General features: G+C 42.2%; 1 protein-coding gene across 3 annotated transcripts in view; it reads left to right on the top strand.

Annotated features, from left to right (window-relative positions):
* LOC138850954 (tyrosine-protein phosphatase Lar-like) overlaps window positions 1–18027 on the top strand; it is a 654087-nt gene that overhangs the window by 167019 nt on the left and 469041 nt on the right. For all 3 annotated transcript variants that reach the window (XM_070104394.1, XM_070104395.1, XM_070104396.1), the window contains 2 exons: window positions 16218–16490; window positions 16628–16771. In XM_070104394.1, coding sequence (XP_069960495.1) covers window positions 16218–16490; window positions 16628–16771 — 417 coding nt within the window. The remainder of the gene's footprint in view (window positions 1–16217; window positions 16491–16627; window positions 16772–18027) is intronic.

Raw genomic sequence — 18027 nt, forward strand, 5'->3', positions numbered from 1 at the left:
TCCACATCCTTAGAGGCATATTTGCTTCTTTCATCTCCTTGTTAGCTTCTCTGTATAAGGATTTCAAATTCTCCTCTTTATTCACAGTACCTTGAAGACTGTCCACATAGAAACTTTTCTTTAAGATTTCTTTGAAGGGACTTTCAGATTTCTTCAAATGTGTATTTAGAGTAGCTTCTAGTAAGAATGGAGAGGATGTTGCACCAAATAATACTGATTTGAAACGATAAGTTTTCACAGGACTTTGAGGATCATGTGGATTTTCAGGCCACAAGAATCGAGTATAATCTGTATCTATTTCTTGTAGTCCTACTCTTAAGAATGCTTTGGAAATATCAGCCGTGTAGGCATATGGGTTTGTGCGAAATTTCGTAAGCACGTCTCCAAGCTTCTCAGTTAGTGAGGGTCCAGTCATCAGACAATCATTAAGACTTGCTACATCTTTATTTGCACGTGCGCTGCAATTATATACAACACGTAGGGGAGTGGTTTCAGAATCTTTTCTGACTCCATGGTGCGGGAGATAATGAACGTCTGTCTTCAACTTATCTTCGACTATTTCCTCAATGAATTTATTGTCCAACTGTTCTTGTATGATATTATCATAAACAGTCAGTAGCTCTGGATTCTTCCTGAGCTCATGTATTTGTGCTTTCATCTGTCCGAAAGCCATGCGATAATTTCTAGGCAGATGTGGTGGATTTAATTTCCATGGTAACCTAACCCAATACTGTCCATCTTCATATTTGACAGTGTCCAAATATTGGTTATAAGTCTGAGACTCTTGTGGGCTTGGTTTATTTACATCAATACCTATCGCATCTAAATCCCACAACTTATCAACTGGTGCATTCATTTCTTCCAGTAATGATAATTTTTGCTGTGGTACATGATCAGCGGTTATTCTCGTAACTAGTACATTTTCCACTGAATCAATATCAGCTTCTTTCCCACTTTGAGAGGGAATGGGACCACATATCATGTGGCCTCCTGCAGTTTTCAGCAAGTGAACATCATGTTTACTTACTATATTTTGCACAAAATAGTGATAATAATCACTTCCAATGATTAAATCAATTGGACTAATAGTGTCCGTCTGTATGTCAGGACAGGCTAACTTGACCTTAGCTGCTTTCAGTACTGCAACTGTTTCTTTTAATCCCTGGATCTGCACAGACTTAGGCAAAACATCTACTACCACAGCTTCTACTGTCTTTTTCCTGTTTCCTAGACCAACAGTGATTCTGGCTAGGTCATATGTCTGTTTACCAGAATTGTGGAAAAACCAGCTATATCTAACTGTATTTTGGCATAGGGATGTTTATTCAGTTTCTGCAACACTGATCTTCTTATGAAGGACCTTTATGAGCCTTGATCAAATAGTGTTAGCACGTTTGTTTTATGTAATTTATTAGATAACTCAACTCGAGCTATCGGGAGAGCAGTTGCTTTAAACTTATCTCTCACATTTAATGCTGTTGCTTGTTGACTTCCTGATTCTGTGGAAGTCTTCTGCTGTTCAGCAAAAGTATTTGGGCATAATGCTGTATGATGCATACCCTTGCATTTAAAACACTTCTTCAGTGAGCATTTTCCTCCCTTGTGTTCACCTAAACACTTGATGCACCTTTTCAGCTGATGAACACGTTGTTTACGTGCCTCCATTGATGTGTATTGATTACAATACTGTGCCCAATGTGTTCCATCACAAAGTACACATTTTGGAGTACGTTTATGTATGACAGTCTATTTACTGTCTGTTGTATTCACAGCTTGATAAATGTCTATATGGGATTTCCCATTCTGTCGTTAGTGGGAGTAGGTATACTCTTTTTATACTGAGTTGAAGGTTTGTTATCCACGGGATTTGTGGATTTTTCATCTTGTCTCGTTGCTTGCATGCATGAAACTATTGTTTGTAAACCATTGCTAATTTCCTAACAAGTGAAATAGCGTTTATTGAACATAATATTTAATCGTTCAATAGTTTGTGGTGACAACTTATCTTGTACAATACCACTGATAAACCAATCACATTGTCTTAGGTCATATTTAGCATCTAGAGATCTGAGACTATTGTCTAATGTGATTCTAAATGCCTGTAAGTCTGAACAACAATGTTTGGGTGGCTTCAAGCTTGATATTATGACTGCATGTCTAACTCTGGCCTTGTCAGCATCAAAGAAATTGTCTGCTAAGACACGTAAGGCTATTTGATAATTGCCTTTAACCACTGGAAATGACTTAATCAGTTCATTGGGTTCTCCCTTCACAAGACATTTAAGATAATTGAACTTAGCAATCTCATCTATGTCAGTTCGTGAATTTACTATGGACTGAAACCCATTAATGAATTCTTCGTAATTATGACCTTGGAAAATAGGTAATGACAAGGTAGGTAAGCTTGGTAATGGGACACGTCTTGTTGTTACAGGTGTAACAGGTGTTTGACCACTAGTTACAGTAGGTCTCTGTGACAGAGTTTTGCTGCAGATAGCCTGTACTCCTGTCCACCTTAATTGTTGATTACTAAAAGTATCCAAAACATTTTTAATTTCATCCTCAGATGGATCTGATTCAAGAAATTAATTTTCATAATGAGTATAGTCTGAATTAATTATTTCCAGACGTTGTATAAGTAATTCAAATTTGACCTCAAGATTATCAAAATCTATGTTTGTTTCTTGAGTTAATCCTATACAGACTGAAATTAGATTTTCTAATTGTGTAATCTTAGTCTGTAAAGACTGAAACTGAGTTTTCAAACAAGCCATTTTAATGTTATACTGAAAATTCTAGCACCACACTTAGAGTGTTTAAAAAACACTGTACTGCTATAAACAGCTGAGTTTTTGTCATGCTTAAGTCAGCAATATTCGAGTTAAACACTACTGACCTACTAAGCTTAACCTCAGGGTCAATGACCATGAAGGGTACACAGTACATGTGGCTGGTGTTTATGGCTTGAGTTTGCTGTGTCAGCCTGACCACGATGATTAATCGTAAATAACGATGTTATACACTTCATTCACTATACACTATAAATGTCACTGTATAACTGTAAATCACACGTGAATATTACTTACACATATATAAATGTCACTGTTAATATGTATTTGAAAGCTTAGGTTCACACTACTGGTGCTTGTGGTTCACACTACTGGTGTTTGTGGCTCACAATACTGGTGCTTGTGGTTCACACTACTGGTGTTTGTGGTTCATAATACTGGTGCTTGTGGTTCACACTACTGGTGCTTGTGGTTCACACTACTGGTGTTTGTGGCTCACAATACTGGTGCTTGTGGTTCACACTACTGGTGTTTGTGGTTCATAATACTGGTGCTTGTGGTTCACACTACTGGTGCTTGTGGTTCACACTACTGGTGTTTGTGGCTCACAATACTGGTGCTTGTGGTTCACACTACTGGTGTTTGTGGTTCATAATACTGGTGCTTGTGGTTCACACTACTGGTGCTTGTGGTTCACACTACTGGTGTTTGTGGCTCACAATACTGGTGCTTGTGGTTCACACTACTGGTGTTTGTGGTTCATAATACTGGTGCTTGTGGTTCACACTACTGGTGCTTGTGGTTCACACTACTGGTGTTTGTGGCTCACAATACTGGTGCTTGTGGTTCACACTACTGGTGTTTGTGGTTCATAATACTGGTGCTTGTGGTTCTCACTACTGGTGCTTGTGGTTCACACTACTGGTGTTTGTGGCTCACAATACTGGTGCTTGTGGTTCACACTACTGGTGTTTGTGGTTCATAATACTGGTGCTTGTGGTTCACACTACTGGTGCTTGTGGTTCACACTACTGGTGTTTGTGGCTCACAATACTGGTGCTTGTGGTTCACACTACTGGTGTTTGTGGTTCACACTACTGGTGCTTGTGGTTCACACTACTGGTGTTTGTGGCTCACAATACTGGTGCTTGTGGTTCACACTACTGGTGTTTGTGGTTCATAATACTGGTGCTTGTGGTTCACACTACTGGTGCTTGTGGTTCACACTACTGGTGTTTGTGGATCACAATACTGGTGCTTGTGGTTTACACAACTGGTTTTTGTGGTCACACTGCTGGTGCTTGTGGTTCACTCTACTGGTGATCGTGGTTCACTGTACTGGTGATCATGGGTCACTCTACTGGTGATCGTGGTTCACTGTACTGGTGATCGTGGTTCACTCTACTGGTGATCGTGGTTCACTGTACTGGTGATCATGGGTCACTCTACTGGTGATCGTGGTTCACTGTACTGGTGATCGTGGTTCACTCTACTGGTGATCGTGGTTCACTGTACTGGTGATCATGGGTCACTCTACTGGTGATCGTGGTTCACTGTACTGGTGATCGTGGTTCACTCTACTGGTGATCGTGGTTCACTGTACTGGTGATCATGGGTCACTCTACTGGTGATCGTGGTTCACTGTACTGGTGATCGTGGTTCACTGTACTGGTGATCATGGGTCACTCTACTGGTGATCGTGGTTCACTGTACTGGTGATCGTGGTTCACTCTACTTGTGATCGTGGTTCACTGTACTGGTGATCATGAGTCACTCTACTGGTGATCGTGGTTCACTGTACTGGTGATCGTGGTTCACTGTACTGGTGATCATGGGTCACTCTACTGGTAATCGTGGTTCACTGTACTGGTGATCGTGGTTCACTCTACTGGTGATCGTGGTTCACTGCACTGGTGATCATGGGTCACTCTACTGGTGATCGTGGTTCACTGTACTGGTGATCGTGGTTCACTGTACTGGTGATCATGGGTCACTCTACTGGTGATCGTGATTCACTGTACTGGTGATCGTGGTTCACTCTACTGGTGATCGTGGTTCACTGTACTGGTGATCGTGGGTCACTCTACTGGTGGTCGTGGTTCACTCTACTGGTGATCGTGGTTCACTGTACTGGTGATCATGGGTCACTCTACTGGTGATCGTGGTTCACTGTACTGGTGATCGTGGTTCACTCTTCTGGTGATCGTGGTTCACTGTACTGGTGATCATGGGTCACTCTACTGGTGATCGTGGTTCACTGTACTGGTGATCGTGGTTCACTCTACTGGTGATCATGGGTCACTCTACTGGTGATCGTGGTTCACTGTACTGGTGATCGTGGTTCACTCTACTGGTGATCGTGGTTCACTGTACTGGTGATCGTGGGTCACTCTACTGGTGGTCGTGGTTCACTCTACTGGTGATCGTGGTTCACTGTACTGGTGATCATGGGTCACTCTACTGGTGATCGTGGTTCACTGTACTGGTGATCGTGGTTCACTCTACTGGTGATCGTGGTTCACTGTACTGGTGATCATGGGTCACTCTACTGGTGATCGTGGTTCACTGTACTGGTGATCGTGGTTCACTGTACTGGTGATCGTGGTTCACTGTACTGGTGATCGTGGTTCACTGTACTGGTGATCGTGGGTCACTCTACTGGTGGTCGTGGTTCACTGTACTGGTGGTCGTGGTTCACTGTACTGGTGATCGTGGGTCACTCTACTGGTAGTCGTGGTTCACTGTACTGGTGATCGTGGTTCACTGTACTGGTGATCGTGGGTCACTCTGCTGGTGATCGTGGTTCACTGTACTGGTGATCGTGGTTCACTCTACTGGTGATCGTGGTTCCCTGTACTGGTGATCGTGGTTCACTCTACTGGTGGTCGTGGTTCACTCTACTGGTGATCGTGGTTCACTGTACTGGTGATCGTGGTTCACTCTGCTGGTGGTCGTGGTTCACTCTACTGGTGATCGTGGTTCACTGTACTGGTGATCGTAGTTCACTCTACTGGTGGTCGTGGTTCACTGTACTGGTGATCGTGGTTCACTGTAATGGTGATCATGGGTCACTCTACTGGTGATCGTGGTTCACTGTACTGGTGATCGTGGGTCACTCTACTGGTGATCGTGGTTCACTGTACTGGTGATCGTGGTTCACTGTACTGGTGATCGTGGTTCACTGTACTGGTGATCGTGGTTCACTGTACTGGTGATCGTGGTTCACTGTACTGGTGATCGTGGGTCACTCTACTGGTGATCGTGGTTCACTGTACTGGTGATCGTGGTTCACTGTACTGGTGATCGTGGTTCACTGTACTGGTGATCGTGGTTCACTCTACTGGTGATCGTGGTTCACTGTACTGGTGATCGTGGTTCACTGTACTGGTGGTCGTGGTTCACTGTACTGGTGATCGTGGTTCACTGTACTGGTGATCGTGGTTCACTGTACTGGTGGTCGTGGTTCACTGTACTGGTGATCGTGGGTCACTCTACTGGTGATCGTGGTTCACTGTACTGGTGATCGTGGTTCACTGTACTGGTGATCGTGGTTCACTGTACTGGTGATCGTGGTTCACTGTACTGGTGATCGAGGTTCACTGTACTGGTGATCGTGGTTCACTGTACTGGTGATCGTGGTTCACTGTACTGGTGATCGTGGTTCACTGTACTGGTGATCGTGGTTCACTGTACTGGTGGTCGTGGTTCACTGTACTGGTGATCGTGGTTCACTCTACTGGGGCTTGTAATTCATGTTACTGGTCCTTAGTGTTCAAACTACTGATGTTTTTGTTTTATATATTACATGTGTTTATGGTTCACACTACAAATTATTTATTTTTTATCACACTGGCCGATTCCCACCAAGGCAGGGTGGCCCGAAAAAGAAAAACTTTCACCATCATTCAGTCCATCACTGTCTTGCCAGAAGCGTGCTTTACACTACAGTTTTTAAACTGCAACATTAACACCCCTCCTTCAGAGTGCAGGCACTGTACTTCCCATCTCCAGGACTCAAGTCCGGCCTGCCGGTTTCCCTGAACCCCTTCATAAATGTTACTTTGCTCACACTCCAACAGCACGTCAAGTATTAAAAACCATTTGTCTCCATTCACTCCTATCAAACACGCTCACACATGCCTGCTGGAAGTCCAAGCCCCTCGCACACAAAACCTCCTTTACCCCCTCCCTCCAACCTTTCCTAGGCCGACCCCTACCCCACCTTCCTTCCACTACAGATTTATTCACTCTAAAAGTCACTGTTTTGTTCCACTCTATCTGCATATCCAAACCACGTCAACAACCTCTCCTCAGCCCTCTGGACAACAGTTTTGGTAATCCCGCACCTCCTCCTAATTTCCAAACTACGAATTCTCTGCATTATATTCACACCACACATTGCCTTCAGACATGACATCTCCGCTTCCTCCAGCCTTCTCCTCGCTGCAACATTCATCACCCATGCTTCACACCCATATAAGAGTGTTGGTACAACTATACTCTCATACATTCACCTTTTTGTCTCCAAGGACAAAGTTCTTTGTCTCCACAGACTCCTAAGTGCACCACTCACCCTTTTCCCCTCATCAATTCTGTGATTCACCTCATCCTTCATAGACCCATCCGCTGACACGTCCATTCCTAAATATGTGAATATATTCACCTCCTCCATTCTCTCTCCCTCCAATCTGATGTTCAGCCTTTCGTCACCTAATCTTTTTATCCTCATAACCTTACTCTTTCCTATATTCACTTTTCTTTTTCTTTTACATACCCTACCAAATTCATCCACCAACCTCTGCAACTTCTCTTCAGAATCTCCCAAGAGCACAGTGTCATCAGCAAAGAGCAACTGTGACAACTCCCACTTTATGTGTGATTCTTTATCTTTTAACTCCACGCCTCTTGCCAAGACCCTCGCATTTACTTCTCTTACAACCCCATCTATAAATATATTGAACAACCACGGTGACATCACACATCCTTGTCTAAGTCCTACTTTTACTGGGAAATAATTTCCCTCTTTCCTACATTCTCTAACTTGAGCCTCACTATCCTCGTAAAAACTCTTCACTGCTTTCAGTAACCTACCTCCTATACCATTCACCTGCAACATCTGCCACATTGCCCCCCTATCCACCCTGTCATATGCCTTTAATAAATCCATAAATACCACAAAAACCTCTTTACCTTATCTAAATACTGTTCACTTACATGTTTCACTGTAAGCACTTGGTCTACACACCACCTACCTTTCCTAAAGCCTCCTTGTTCATCTGCTATCCTACTCTCTGTCTTATTCTTAATTCTTTCAATAATAACTCTACCATACACTTTACCAAGTATACTTAACAGACTTATTCCCCTATAATTTTTTTTTCACTCTCTTTTATCCCCTTTGCCTTATACACAGGAACTATGCATGCTCTCTGCCAATCCCTAGGTACCTTACCCTCTTCCATACATTTATTAAATAACAGAACCAACCACTCCAAAACTATATCTGCTCTTGCTTTTAACATTTCTATCTTTATCCCATCAATCTCAGCTACCTTACCCCCTTTCATTCTACCCACTGCCTCATGAACTTCCCCCACACTCACAACTGGCTCTTCCTCACTCCTACAAGATATTATTCCTCCTTGCCCTATACACGAAATCACAGCTTCCATATCTTCATCAACATTTAACAATTCCAAAAAATATTCCCTCGATCTTCCCAATACCTCTAACTCTCCATTTAATAACTCTCCTCTCCTATTTTTAACTGTCAAATCCATTTGTTCTCTAGGCTTCCTCAACTTATTAATCTCACTCCAAAACTTTTTCTTATTTTCAACAAAATTTGTTGATACCATCTCACTCACTCCCTCATTTGCTCTCTTTTTACATTTCTTTATTGTTTTCTTAACCTCTCTTTTTTTCTCCATATACTCTTCCCTCCTTGTATCACTTTTACTTAGTAAAAACCTCTCGAATGCTAACTTTTTCTCCCTTACTACTCTCTTTACATTATCATTCCACCAATCGCTCTTCTTCCCTCCCGCACCCACTTTCCTGTAACCACAAACTTCTGCAGAACACTCTAACACTACATTCTTAAACCTACCCCATACATATTCGACCCCATTGCCTATGCTCTCATTAGCCCATCTATCCTCCAGTAGTTGTTTTTATCCTACCCTAACTGCCTCCTCTATTAGTTTATACACATTCACCTCTCTCTTACTTGCTGCTTCTATTCTCTTTGTATCCCATCTACCTTTTACTCTCGCTGTAGCTACAACTAAGAAGAGATCTGATATATCTGTGGCCCCTCTATGAACATGTACATCCTGAAGTTTACTCAACAGTCATTTATCTACCAATACATAGTCCAACAATCTACTGTCATTACGCCCTAAATCTTATCTTTTATACGTATTAATCCTCTTTTTCTTAAAATACGTATTACTTATAACTAAACCCCTTTCTATACAAAGTTCAATCAGAGGGCCCACATTATCATTTACACCTGGCACCCCAAACTTACCTACCACACCCTCTCTAAATGTCTCTCCTACTTTAGCATTTAGGTCCCTTACCATAATTGCTCTCTCACTTGGTTCAAAGGTTCCTATACATTCGCTTAACATCTCCCAAAATCTCTCTCTCTCCTTCACATTTCTCTCTTTGACAGGTGCTTACACGCTTATTATGACCAACTTTTCACATCCAACCCTTATTTTAATCTATATAACCATTGAATTAACATATTTATATGCTCTCTTCTCCTTCCATAACTGGTCCTTCAACATTATTGCTACCCCTTCCTTAGCTCTAACTCTCTCAGCTATTCCTGACTTAATCCCATTTATTTCTCCCCACTGAAACTCGCCTACCCCCTTCAGTTTTGTTTCGCTTAGGGCCAGGACATCCAACTTCTTTTCATTCATAACATTAGCAATCATCTCTTTCTTATCATCCGCACTACATCCCAGCACATTCAAGCATCCCACTTTTATTTAGTTTTTCTTCTGACTTTTAGTAAATGTATACACGAGAAGCGTTACAGGTGCCTGAGTTCCACACTACTGGTGCTGTGTTTCACACTACTGGTGCTGTGTTTCACACTACTGGTGCTGTGTTTCACACTATTGGTGCTGTGTTTCACACTACTGGTGCTGTTTCACACTACTTGTGCTGTGTTTCACACTACTGGTGCTGTGTTTCACACTACTGGTGCTGTGTTTCACACTATTGGTGCTGTGTTTCACACTACTGGTACTGTGTTTCACACTACTTGTGCTGCGTTTCACACTACTGGCACTGCACTTCACACTACTGGTGCTGTGTTTCACACTACTGTAGCAGTGTTTCACACTATTGGTACTGTGTTTCACACTACTGGCACTGTGTTTCACACTACTGGTGCTGTGTTTCACACTACTGGTGCTATGTTTCAAACTACTGGTGCTGTGTTTCACACTACTGGTGCTGTGTTTCACACTACTGGTGCTGTGTTTCACACTGCTTTTGCCAGTGTTTCACACTACTGGTGCTGTGTTTCATGCAACTGGTGCTGTTTCACACTACTGGTGCTGTGTTTCACACTACTGGTGCTGCGTTTCACACTACTGGTGCAGTGTTTCACACAAATGATGCCTGAGTTTCACACTACTGATGCCTGTGTTTCATACTACTGGTGCTGTGTTTCACACTACTGGTGCTGTGTTTTATACTACTTGTGCTGTGTTTCACACTACTGGTGCTGTGTTTCACACTGCTGGTGCCAGTGTTTCACACTACTGGTGCTGTGTTTCATGCAACTGGTGCTGTTTCACACTACTGGTGCTGTGTTTCACACTACTGGTGCTGTGTTTCACACTACTGTTGCTGTGTTTCACACTACCTGTGCTGTGTTTCACACTAATGGTGCTGTGTTTCACACTACTGGTGCCTCTGTTTCACACTACTGGTGCTGTGTTTCATGCTACTGGTGCTGTGTTTTACACTACTTGTGCTGCGTTTCACATTACTGTTGCTGTGTTTCACACTACCTGTGCTGTGTTTCACACTAATGGTGCTGTGTTTCACACTGCTGGTGCCTGTGTTTCACACTACTGGTGCTGTGTTTCATACTACTGGTGCTGTGTTTCATACTACTGGTGCTGTGTTTCATACTACTGGTGCTGTGTTTCACACTACTTGTGGCGTGTTTCACACTACTGGTGCATATTTTCACACTAGTGGTACTGTGTTTCACACTACTGGTGCTGTGTTTCATACTACTGGTGCTGTGTTTCATACTACTGGTGCTGTTTTTCACACTACTAGTGCTGTGTTTCACACTACTGGTGCTGTGTTTCATACTACTTGCGCTTTGTTTCACACTACCGGTGGTGTGTTTCACACTACTGGTGCTGTGTTTCACACTACTGGTGCTGTGTTTCACACTACTGGTGCTGTGTTTCACACTACTGGTGCTGTGTTTCACACTACTGGTGCAGTGTTTCACACTACTGGTGTTGTGTTTCACACTACTGTTGCTGTGTTTCACATTACTGGTGCTGTGTTTCATACTACTGGTGCTGTGTTTCATACTACTGGTGCTGTGTTTCACACTACTGGTGCTGTGTTTCACACTACTGTTGCTGTGTTTCACACTACTGGTGCTGTGTTTCACACTACTGGTGCTGTGTTTCATACTACTGGTGCTGTGTTTCACACTACTGGTGCTGTGTTTCACACTACTGGTGCTGTGTTTCACACTACTGATGCTGTGTTTCACACTACTGGTGCCTGTCTTTCACAGTACTGTTGCTGTATTTCAAACTATTGGTGCTGTGTTTCACACTTCTGGTGCTGTGTTTCATACTAGTTGTACTTGTGTTTCATAACTGATGCCTTGTTGACATTATTAGTGCTTTAGTTTTACAATTTAGGTGTTTATGTTTCACATTTGTGTTAATTATTGAACTACTATCGTTAGTGGCTTCCTCTACTAGTATTTATGGTTCGTACAAGTGATAGAGGTTCTCACTACTGATGCATCTGGTTCCTCACACTTTTAGTGCTAGTGATCTACACTTCAGCTTCTTATGGTTCATAAATCTGGTAACTCTTGTGATCCACACTACTGCTACTTATGGTTCACAAGTCTGGTAACTCTTGTGATCCACACTACTGCTACTTATGGTTCACAAGTCTGGTAACTCTTGTGATCCACACTACAGCTACTTATGGTTCACAATTCTGGTAACTCTTGTGATCCACACTACTGCTACTTATGGTTCACAAGTCTGGTAACTCTTGTGATCCACACTACTGCTACTTATGGTTCACAAGTCTGGTAACTCTTTTGATCCACACTACTGCTACTTATGGTTCACAAGTCTGGTAACTCTTGTGATCCACACTACTGCTACTTATGGTTCACAAGTCTGGTAACTCTTGCTTTCCACACTACTGCTACTTGTGGTTCACAAGTCTGGTAACTCTTGTGATCCACACTACTGCTACTTATGGTTCACAAGTCTGGTAACTCTTGTGATCCACACTACAGCTACTTATGGTTCACAAGTCTGGTAACTCTTGTGATCCACACTACTGCTACTTATGGTTCACAAGTCTGGTAACTCTTGTGATCCACACTACTGCTACTTATGGTTCACAAGTCTGGTAACTCTTGTGATCCACACTACTGCTACTTATGGTTCACAAGTCTGGTAACTCTTTTGATCCACACTACTGCTACTTATGGTTCACAAGTCTGGTAACTCTTGTGATCCACACTACTGCTACTTATGGTTCACAAGTCTGGTAACTCTTGTGATCCACACTACTGCTACTTATGGTTCACAAGTCTGGTAACTTTTGTGATCCACACTTCAGCTTCTTATGGTTCATAAATCTGGTAACTCTTGTGATCCACACTACTGCTACTTATGGTTCACAAGTCTGGTAACTCTTGTGATCCACACTACTGCTACTTATGGTTCACAAGTCTGGTAACTCTTGTGATCCACACTTCTGCTACTTATGGTTCACAAGTCTGGTAACTCTTGTGATCCACACTACTGCTACTTATGGTTCACAAGTCTGGTAACTCTTGTGATCCACACTACTGGTACTTATGGTTCACAAGTCTGGTAACTCTTGTGATCCACACTACTGCTAGTTATGGTTCACAAGTCTCGTAACTCTTGTGATCCACACTTCAGCTTCTTATGGTTCACAAGTCTGGTAACTCTTGTGATCCACACTTCAGCTTCTTATGGTTCACAAGTCTGGTAACTCTTGTGATCGACACTACAGCTACTTATGGTTCACAAGTCTGGTAACTCTTGTGATCCACACTACTGCTACTTATGTTTCACAAGTCTGGTAACTCTTGTGATCCACACTACTGCTACTTATGGTTCACAAGTCTGGTAACTCTTGTGATCCACACTACTGCTACTTATGGTTCACAAGTCTGGTAACTCTTGTGATCCACACTACTGCTACTTATGGTTCACAAGTCTGGTAACTCTTGTGATCCACACTACTGCTACTTATGGTTCACAAGTCTGGTAACTCTTGTGATCCACACTACAGCTACTTATGGTTCACAATCTGGTAACTCTTGTGATCCACACTACAGCTACTTATGGTTCACAAGTCTGGTAACTCTTGTGATCCACACTACTGCTACTTATGGTTCACAAGTCTGGTAACTCTTGTGATCCACACTACTGCTACTTATGGTTCACAAGTCTGGTAACTCTTGTGATCCACACTTCTGCTACTTATGGTTCACAAGTCTGGTAACTTTTGTGATCCACACTTCAGCTTCTTATGGTTCATAAATCTGGTAACTCTTGTGATCCACACTAGTGCTACTTATGGTTCACAAGTCTGGTAACTCTTGTGATCCACACTACTGCTACTTATGGTTCACAAGTCTGGTAACTCTTGTGATCCACACTTCAGCTTCTTATGGTTCACAAGTCTGGTAACTCTTGTGATCCACACTACTGCTACTTATGGTTCACAAGTCTGGTAACTCTTGTGATCCACACTACTGCTACTTATGGTTCACAAGTCTGGTAACTCTTGTGATCCACACTTCAGCTTCTTATGGTTCACAAGTCTGGTAACTCTTGTGATCCACACTTCAGCTTCTTATGGTTCACAAGACTGGTAACTCTTGTGATCCACACTACAGCTACTTATGGTTCACAAATCTGGTAACTCTTGTGATCCACACTACTGCTACTTATGGTTCACAAGTCTGGAAACTCTTGTGATCCACACTTCAGCTTCTTATGGTTCACAAGTCTGGTAACTCTTGTGATCCACACTTCAGCTTCTTATGGTTCACAAGTCTGGTAACTCTTGTGATCCACACTACAGCTACTTATGGTTCACAAGTCTGGTAACTCTTGTGATCCACACTACTGCTACTTATGGTTCACAAGTCTGGTAACTCTTGTGATCCACACTTCAGCTTCTTATGGTTCACAAGTCTGGTAACTCTTGTGATCCACACTTCAGCTACTTATGGTTCACAAGTCTGGTAACTCTTGTGATCCACACTACTGCTACTTATCGTTCACAAGTCTGGTAACTCTTGTGATCCACACTTCAGCTTCTTATGGTTCACAAGTCTGGTAACTCTTGTGATCCACACTACAGCTACTTATGGTTCACAAGTCTGGTAACACTTGTGATCCACACTACTGCTACTTATGGTTCACAAGTCTGGTAACACTTGTGATCCACACTACAGCTACTTATGGTTCACAAGTCTGGTAACTCTTGTGATCCACACTACTGCTACTTATGGTTCACAAGTCTGGTAACTCTTGTGATCCACACTACTGCTACTTATGGTTCACAAGTCTGGTAACTCTTGTGATCTACACTACTGCTACCTACGGTTCACAAGTCTGGTAACTCTTGTGATCCACACTACTGCTACTTAAGGTTCACAAGTCTGGTAACTCTTGTGATCCACACTACTGCTACTTATGGTTCACAAGTCTGGTAACTCTTGTGATCCACACTACTGCTACTTATGGTTCACAAGTCTGGTAACTCTTGTGATCCACACTACTGCTTCTTATGGTTCACAAGTCTGGTAACTCTTGTGATCTACACTACTGCTACTTATGGTTCACAAGTCTGGTAACTCTTGTGATCCACACTACTGCTACTTATGGTTCACAAGTCTGGTAACTCTTGTGATCCACACTACTGCTACTTATCCTTCACAAGTCTGGTAACTCTTGTGATCCACACTACTGCTACTTATGGTTCACAAGTCTGGTAACTCTTGTGATCTACACTACTGCTACTTATGGTTCACAAGTCTGGTAACTCTTGTGATCTACACTACTGCTACTTATAGTTCACACATCTGGTAATTCTGGTTCACGTTTCTGATGCGTATTCTTTCAAGTTTCACACTGTTGGTGATTCTCACTACAAGTGGTTATGTTTACACTACTTGTGCTTCATGCAACTGGTGCCTATTGTGTGCCCAGAGCACCAATCATCGATATTACTGACACATATGTATCCCCCAGAGCAGTTCCCAAGGCACCAGTCATCACCAGTTTTATTGTGAAGTAAAAGGACACAAGTGCAACTAACCTGACATTTTACTGTGGCAACGTTTCGCTCTCCAGGAGCTTTGTCAAGCTGTTACAAACAGTACATGGACACAGAGGGTATATATAGGCTCAGAGTGTTGTGCAATAGTAGTAGTAGTAGTAGTAGTATTACAATATGTTAGAACAATTAACTTGCAGATGAGTTCTAACATATTGTAATACTACTACTACTACCACTATTATTGCATCTCACTCTGAGCCTGTATATATACCCTCTGTGTCCATGTACTGTTTGCAACTGCTTAACAAAGCTCCTGGAGAGCGAAACGTTGCCACAATAAAATGTCACATTAGTTGCACTTGTGTCCTTTTACTTTACATATTGTCCGTAATTCTACCAACTTTATTATAACCAGTTTTATTGATACATGTGTCCCCTCAAAAGTACCCACAGCGTTACTCGTCATTAACATTACTGTCAGAGTCTAGAACACAGTACATCACTACAAATACTGACACATATGTATCACTGTACCAGTAGCTTGAACTGCAGTCGTCATCAGCAATACTGACAATCTTGTCTCCCTAAATTATAACCTGCAGCTGAAGTCATGGCTATCATTATGGACACACATGTATTTCCACACCATCACTAGAAGCTGCACTCATGATCATTATTACTGACACAATAGTTTCCAGTCATCACAAGCATTACTGACACATTTATCTTCACACAAGTACATGTAGTTTCAGGCACAATGAGCAATAATGAAACACATATATCCCCGACACCAGTACCCGGAGATGTATATACCAGGAAGATTACTGACTCTTGTCTCTCCCCATCCAGTACCTGGAGCACCTGTCATCACCAGCATCGAGTATTCTGAACACTTACTCTATATAACCTGGTCACCGCCTGAGGAAGCAAATGGAGTAATTTTGAGATACCTGGTGGACATTGTAAGCAATGGTCATCATTATACAAGAGAATATGTGACTGAGACTGAGGATGTGATCAGTGACTTACCAGAGTGTACATCATATGACATCACTGTAACAGCTGAAACAGAACCTGGTTCGGGACCGTCTGATGCCAAGAGTACTTTCCTCAGTGGTTCTGGTTAGTGATCATTATTATTATTATTATTATTATTATTAATTCTTTAATTTAAATCATTATGAGATATTTTTAAAACTTTTTCATAAATAATTTTCTTAAGATTACAAACTCAATATTTATTTATTTTACATGGACAGTTGCACCATCCTTCGTCACTTGTGATCTTGGTGATGGTGATCATGCCAGAGTGTGCTGGAAGCCGTGTTCACAACAGTGTTTTACTGGTGATTTAAACTACAACATCAGCTGGAGTAGTGATGTACTTTGGTCTGATACTGAAGGTCAGTTGTCTACTTGATATTCTTTATTATTATCTTTATAATGGTTCAGGACATCACATTCATAATTTTGAAAAAACAGAAAAATACAAATAATAATAATAATAATAATAATAATAATAATAATAATAAAAATAATAATAATAATAATAATAATAATAATAGTGTTGGTAGAATTACCAAAAATATGTTAGGTAAAACGGCACTTGCACGAGTAATGTAATATTTTATTGTGGCAATGTTTCGATCTGCAGGAGCTTTATCAAGCTCCAAAAGATTTATCAAGCTCCAGAAGTTTTATCAAGCTCCAGGAGCTTTATCAAGCTCCAAGAGCTTTATCAAGCTCCAGGAGCTTTATCAAGCTCCAGGAGCTTTATCTGGTGAGTGTTGTGGTGGTGGTGGTGGGGTGTGTGGTGGTGTAGTGGTAAGTGTGTAATTGGTAGTGGTGTGGTAGTGGTGTGGTAGTAGTAGTGGTGTAGTGGTGTAGTAGTAGTAGTGGTGTGGTAGTGGTAGTGCTGTGGTGAGTGATGGTGTAGTAGTAGTGGTGTAGTGTGGTGGTGTGGTGGTGGTGTGGTGGTGGTGCAGTGTGGTTGGTGAGTGTAGTAGTAGTAGTAGTGGTGGTAGTGTAGTGGTAGTAGTGCTTAGTGGTTGTGGTGTAGTAGTGAATTGTGGCAGTGGTGGTGTAGTGGTAGTGGTGGTGAGTGGTGGTGGTGTGGTAGTGATTGTGGTGGTGGTGGTGTGGTAGTGAGTAGTGGTGTGGTGGCGTGTGGTAGTAGTGGTGGTGGTAGTAGTAGTAGTGGTGAGTAGTGGTGGTGGTGGTAGTGGTGTAGTGGTAGTGGGCCTCAGTGATTGTGGTGTGGTGTGGTGAAGATGTGTGGCGTGGTGTGGTAGTAGTGGTGTGGTAATGGTAGTGTGGTAGTGTTAGTAGTAGTGTGGTAGTGTCAGTGGTGTAGTATTGGTAGTGTGGTAGTGTGGTGTGAGTAAGAGTAGTGGTGTAGTGGTAGTGTGGTCTGGTAGTATTGATGGTGTGCTAGTAGTAGTAGTGATGAGTAGTAGTGGTAGTGGTGTGGTAGTGTAGTAATGTGAGAGTAGTGTGAGTAGTGTGTTAATAGTGGTTTAACTTGTAGTATTGAGTGGTGATAATGGTTTCAGTAGTTGTAGTGGTTGCAGTGCTACTGCTAGTGGTAATGGTGTAGTAGTGGTTGTTGTAGTGGTAGTATTAATGGCAGTAATGGTAGTGTGGTTGTGGTGACCACTTA

The sequence above is a fragment of the Cherax quadricarinatus genome, chromosome 91, assembly GCF_038502225.1.
Source record: "Cherax quadricarinatus isolate ZL_2023a chromosome 91, ASM3850222v1, whole genome shotgun sequence".
Lineage (NCBI taxonomy): Eukaryota > Metazoa > Arthropoda > Malacostraca > Decapoda > Parastacidae > Cherax > Cherax quadricarinatus.